The sequence below is a fragment of the Perognathus longimembris genome, chromosome 12, assembly GCF_023159225.1.
Source record: "Perognathus longimembris pacificus isolate PPM17 chromosome 12, ASM2315922v1, whole genome shotgun sequence".
Lineage (NCBI taxonomy): Eukaryota > Metazoa > Chordata > Mammalia > Rodentia > Heteromyidae > Perognathus > Perognathus longimembris.
In genome coordinates, this window is record NC_063172.1 from 8,290,311 (window position 1) to 8,296,693 (window position 6,383).

General features: G+C 43.8%; 1 protein-coding gene across 3 annotated transcripts in view; it reads left to right on the forward strand.

Annotated features, from left to right (window-relative positions):
- Positions 1-1,390, forward strand: part of Adcy8 (adenylate cyclase 8) — a 178,358-nt gene extending 176,968 nt beyond the window's left edge. For all 3 annotated transcript variants that reach the window (XM_048358470.1, XM_048358471.1, XM_048358472.1), the window contains one exon: positions 810-1,390. In XM_048358470.1, coding sequence (XP_048214427.1) covers positions 810-1,297 — 488 coding nt within the window. In that variant the 3' untranslated portion in view covers positions 1,298-1,390. The remainder of the gene's footprint in view (positions 1-809) is intronic.
- Positions 1,391-6,383: the final 4,993 nt, after the last annotated feature.

The window sequence follows — 6,383 nt, forward strand, 5'->3', positions numbered from 1 at the left end:
AGCAAGCACAAAGCCCTGAGTTTAAAATCCAGGATTGAAAAACAAATGGGTTTTTCAAAAACTGTGGGCTTGGGGGGAACTCAAAATCCATGCAGGAAGAAAGGCGGGACTAAGGTGCCCAGGATTAAGTGGTGGCAAGTAAGATCAACAACTAACAGAGAAGATTCCCACTGTGCAGGGAAAGGGAGAAGTAGGTATGATAAGGATGGTAAGTTAGGCAAAAGTCAGATGGGAGACTTTCTGGCTTCTGATCCCAGGTAGCACTATCCTTATCCTGGGGAGAAAGGGAGTCCTGGGCTGTAACTAGATCAGACTGTGCCTCTCCGAGAGACCTGGACCCGCCTGCAGCGGTGGGAATCACAGGCTTCGAGTGGAAAAGCGGGGAGATACAAATCCCCATCAGGAAGCCATCACCACGGGCTGAGGGATTGCTGCTGAAGACATGGATGGAAATAGCTGTCCAAGCACTGTGTCAGCAGAAGGAGATCCTGGTCAGGGCTTTCCTCCTCCCCTGCCCCCCACCCCCACCCCATGGGCCAGGAGAAGCCAGGGTGAATCTGGAAATAATGCTAATGGTATTGTGTCAAGTTCTGTCTGGTTATCAGGGACGATGCCAATCATGATCTACTGTACGCAGGAAAAGTGAGATCTAAATAGCTTAAGTAACTTTCCCAGGACACGCATCAAATAAATAACGGAGGCAGGATCCACGCCACCCAGAGAGTTCACACCCATGAACTCCCAGTAGGTCAAGACACCAGGCTGCCCCTGTCACCCCCTGATGTCTTGCTCCTTTGGTTTACTTACAGGTATCAGCCACGGCTCAGTGGTCGCTGGGGTGATTGGCGCTAAGAAGCCGCAGTACGACATTTGGGGTAAAACCGTGAACCTGGCTAGCCGAATGGACAGCACAGGGGTGAGCGGCCGGATCCAAGTCCCAGAGGAGACCTACCTGATCCTGAAAGATCAAGGCTTTGCCTTCGACTACCGAGGGGAGATCTACGTGAAGGGTATCAGTGAGCAAGAAGGAAAAATCAAAACGTACTTTCTCCTGGGAAGAGTCCAACCCAACCCATTCATCTTGCCCCCAAGAAGACTGCCCGGGCAGTACTCCCTGGCCGCAGTCGTCCTGGGCCTTGTGCAGTCCCTCAACAGGCAAAGGCAGAAGCAGCTACTCAATGAGAACAACAACACGGGTATCATCAAGGGCCATTACAACCGACGGACTTTGTTGACCCCAAGCGGACCAGAGCCTGGAGCCCAAGCAGAAGGCACCGACAAATCTGACTTGCCATAAAAGCATTTTTGTTGTGTTTCTCTCTTTTTTTTGTATTTCTTTTATATATAAAATAAATATACTAATAAAAAGGTTTAATTTTTTTTAGAACAAGAATGGTTTCATTTGTCTTTGAATGCATTCGGTTAAGGACATCACAGAAGGATCTTTTCGATTGTAAATGCTGATCTCCTCCTTTTTAAACTTTTTATTATCTTTAGGAAGTTGTATGAAGGAAGTGCCATGGAACAAAGCAGTTTACGAACACAATGCATCTTGGTCAGTGTCACACCCTTCAACCTTCTCACCCCTCTTCAACCCATCTTTTCCTTTGCTTTCCTTATTTTGTGGCATATACACTGAATTTTTGACCATGGTCTTTCCCTTACCCCCTTCACTTGTCTAGCCCTCTCCCTTTGGTGCCACCCCTCCCTTAGATGTACCCATTTCCTGGTGTTGACTTTGTAAAAAAGCATTACATACTAGGGCTCTCCATAGAGTCTATTATACTTCAGTGAGTTCGTTTGTAACCATGTGCACACCACCCAACACATAGACTTTTAGATTTATAGGTACGTTCTATCGACCACAAATGAGGGCAACCAGGCAACCTTTATTTCTCTGAGTCTGGCTTACTTCACTTAACATACTCATTTAATATAATTTTCCCAAGCCTTTCCATTTCCTTAGGAATGGTACAATATCATTCTTTATAATGAATAAGTAAAATCCCATTTGTGTTGGGGGGATATGGGGAGTGTATACATACATATTTCACAACTTCTAATCCATTCATCCAGGCATCTAGGCTATGTGAATAGTACTGCGATGAGCATGGTTCTGCTGGTGGATTTACTGCAACCTTGTTTGTGTTCCACTAGATAAATGACCAGGAGTAGAATTGCTGGGTCATAGGGTAGTGCTGTGTTTAGTTTTTTGAGGAGCCTGCATACTGCTTTCCAGAGTGAACAAGCTTACATTCCCACCAACAGTGTATTAGAATTAACTTTTGGCCACATCCTTGCCAGTATCTGTTGTTTACTTTCTTTATGGTGGCCATGCTAACTGAGGGGAGGTGGAATCTGTGTTGTTTTGATTTACATTTCCTTTACCGTCAGAGATGCTGATTATTCTTCATGTGACTATTAGCCATTGACTCCCTCTTGTATCCACAATATGTTGGGAATTACAGATAATTACCATCTAATTTCTGATTTTGAAAGATTCATGACTAAATTAAGAAACATATAAACAAAGACTCAATAGAATCAGGCACTATAGAATAGCTGTCATTTTTAAGCACTTTTATCTCAGGCTAAATGACAAATTCTTTACATTGTGACCTCCTGACATTTTCATGATACCTGTACATTCATCAAGCAGTAGCTGTTTAGCTCCTGTTTTTATGCTGTCCTCTACTCCAGAGAAATCCTGGAAAAAAAAGTTTTTCCTTCATAGGGCTAACCTCCTAGCTGGAGAGTAATAAGAGAGTATTCATACAAGGCAATGCATAAATAATCTGCCTTCATGTAGAAGTAGTAGATACAGTAATGAAACTGAAATACAACTGTCAGGATAAAGACTAGGACAGAGATTTAACGGGACTTACCAAAGAAAGCTTTCTGAGGATGCCAAAGGCTAGCACTTAATAAAGCACAAGAGGAAACCGCTTGCTAGGACCTGGGGCAAAAGTTATCCAAACCAAGGCATAGTAAGTGCAAAAGCCCTAGAGTGGGTTCAAGCCCATCACAGAGCAGGAACAATTGGAAAATTAATGAAGAGGTGAGCTATTATTATGGGCAGGTACACAGTTTGTGGGAAGACTGCTTGGGACCTTTTCGCTCATGCCATAAGACAGCAAGGCCAAGACTCTCACTGTAGTCATTGTCAAGCCCCGCTTGCAGCATTCTGCGCTTTCTCTGTCCTGTTTCTCCTAGTATTTCCTCCCACAATCCAGTTCCGAAGCTTGCGCATCTCATTGTCAGGCATTCACAGCCTCCTCACTTCTCAGTACCAATTTTCTGTTAGTTTTTCTCACAGAAGGTCGTGAAATGCCTGACATTAAAAATAAAAAACTTAAAGAAGGATTTCTTTTGCTCAGAGTCTCAAGGGTTTTTCAGCTCTGGGCCTGAGGCAAGGCAGGATATGGTGATGGCAGATGGTGGTAGCAGAAGAAGTTGCTCACCTTTGGTAGCCAGGAGGTGAACAGATCCAGAGAAATGAAAGGCCAAAGCATGCCCCTCCATGACCCACTTCCTCTAATCAGGTGTCACCCCCACAAATTCTACCATCCCCCAAGCACCTATTCTATTTTGAACCCATGAATGAATTAATATGTCGGTAATGTCAGCATCTTCAAAATCCTGTCGTTTCCCAAAGACCTCCACATCTAAGCAGTGCATTTGGGGACCAAGCTTTCAAGGCCTTTGGGGAAGGGAATATTTCACGTCCAAGTGACACCACCGCCGTAATCTATAAAAAGTCTCCATCAAAACCAAGAGTTATTATAATTTGATCTGTGAGAAACTCAGGGATTCTGAGCATCTCCAGGATCTAACCTGATGAAGCTATTTTAACAAGATCTAGATTTGATATCACAGGACCTTGGAGATAAGGAGCTGAGACAAATAGGTTGTGCACTGAACAAGCAAGTTTAGTAAATAAGCGGGTCTTAGGAAAGGCACATGGGCTCTGGGAGCATAGAATTTCACAAACATAGAAACATTTGGACAAATCATCAAGCTTTGGATACCACCAGAGAACAGAACTTATTTGGATTCCACAGAGTTTCTATTTGACTCTGGTAAGCTATGGTGAGCTGGAGACAGCCCCAGGAAGGGAGGCTGCCAGGCACAGGCAGGTTTCTAAACCCTGAGCTGGGACTTAGGAAAAAATCCCTAGACTAGAAATTGAATGTCGACTTGGAGGAAACTAAGATAGGAAACATTAGGCCCATGGATGCCACCCACAGGGGTGACTGTGGGAATGCCACTGGGCACTTCTCCCTGAGCCTCTTCCTGACTCAGTGATATGGAGACTTCAGGTAGAGAAGATCGAAACAGACGGTCCCTCCAGGGCCTGGGAGGTGGGGCTTCATTCAGGGCCAAATCAAACAGAGGCAAGACAGCAAGAAGATGCTAAGACTCTCCATCAGAGAAATAAAAACCTACCACCTGGGTATCTGGCTTGAGTGCCAATGCATTCATGCCAAAGCAGAGTCTCTAGCTTTCCATATTGAGGGCAAGGGAATAAGAGACAGACTGGCACTAAGAATTGAGTCTCTTCTTTGGCTTTGTATCAGTCAAGATGGAGTAGTGAGATCAAAGTATCTTACTGAAACTAGAGGTGTAATTCTGGCTGGCTGTTCTTTTGGTATGCTCAAATCACATAGTAAAAGAACTTGAAATGTCCAGTGATTTCTAGAAAGTTAATATAACTCAGAAACCAGTCTGGCATAATACTCTAGTGTAGAATGTCAGCTTCACTCTCTGTCTCCAAACTCTACATGTAAGACTTGAGGCTTAATGATAGGAATGTCAAGAAAGAGCTTCTGAAGAAAGAGAGTCTAAAATGGCAAGGTATAACTAGAAATAAAATGTATTCCTGATTTAGGCCAGTTATGCACATACCCAACAGAAAAAGGACCTTCAGTGGCTCTGTATTCTTGATTTAATCTTTGGGGGCTACTTCAAGTTGGTAGACATTATCTGCCATTTATTATCCTGTGTAGAGAATATAGTATCCTGTGAGATGTTAATAAAATAAGATAAAAAACAACCATGCTGCAGAATAAGCAAGACTTGCTATGGCATTTGTGCAGAGACTAGCTCTGACGAGTTGTAACTTCAAAATAAAGCTTCCCAAACCAGGCACTGGTGGCTCACACCTGTAATCTAGCTACTTAGGAGGCTGAGATCTGAGAAACACAGTTTGAAGCCAGTCTGAGCAGGAAAGTCCTTGAGACTCTTGTCTCCAATTAACTACCTAAAGAGCCTGAAGCAGAGCTGTGACTCAAATGGTAGAGTGCTAGCCTTGAACAGAAAAGCTCAGGGACAGTGTCCAGGCCTGAGTTCCAGCCCCAGGACCAACATAAAGTAAGTAAATACATACATACATACATACATACATACATACATACATACATACATACATACATACATACCTCCCATAAAGCCAGAAGAAACTCAAGCTTGGAATGCCCCACACTGCTTTACTACTTACTGCCTTCTTACAAGCCACTGTAGTGCACCTGCCTCTCACTGGGTCTCAGCACTATGCTGTCTTACCCTCTTAACAGATAAGAAAACTGAGGTCTATGGTACTTGAGCAGCTTACCCAAATTCTCCAAATGGAAAACAGTGTCACTGGGCTTCAGAGCCACAGGTTAGACTCAAGAGCCCTTCCCTAGACACCCTTGTCCAACTTTGGGTGAGTAACACTCTCTCAATAACCCATTGCCTGAAAAGATTCCCACAGACAGGCTTTTTAAGTGGGAAGCAGCCATAATAGCAACCGGGCCCCAGGAGGCCCATACATAACTGTTCTCCTACCTCATACAACAGTTAGTATTTTCCTGTGTACTCTGGTATTGCATGATATTGGGCTGCGAGTTAAGAGGCCATCTCTTGGTTTGAGTCCTAGATCAACTACTTCCCAATTTGACATTGAACAAGTGGCCTGAACCCTACACACATGTGAAGATCATAAATGTAACTACAGTGATGTAAAATTCTGAAGCTTTTACATTAGAGAAATACAGTAAACACAGCGCATACTAGGGAACACCCCAGGGGTCTGAGGCTGTATTGAATAATGATATACATTAATAACTTAGTAGCATCCCACTAAAGTAGTGCACACCTATAATCCCGGGAGACTGAAGCAGGAGGATCACAAGTTAGATGGGGTTAGATTAATATCGTGGCCTGTATGACAAGACCCTGTCTCAAAAACACAACCACAAAAAAGGAGGGGAGAGTGAGTATTCACACACCAAGGGCATGAAGAAAGCTTCTAAGTAGACCCACTTCTGTTCTGATTTTGTTTCAGCTCCAGATTACTTAGCAAGAGACCAGGTTTGAGATCTCTGTCTTTGAGGCTCGTGGCT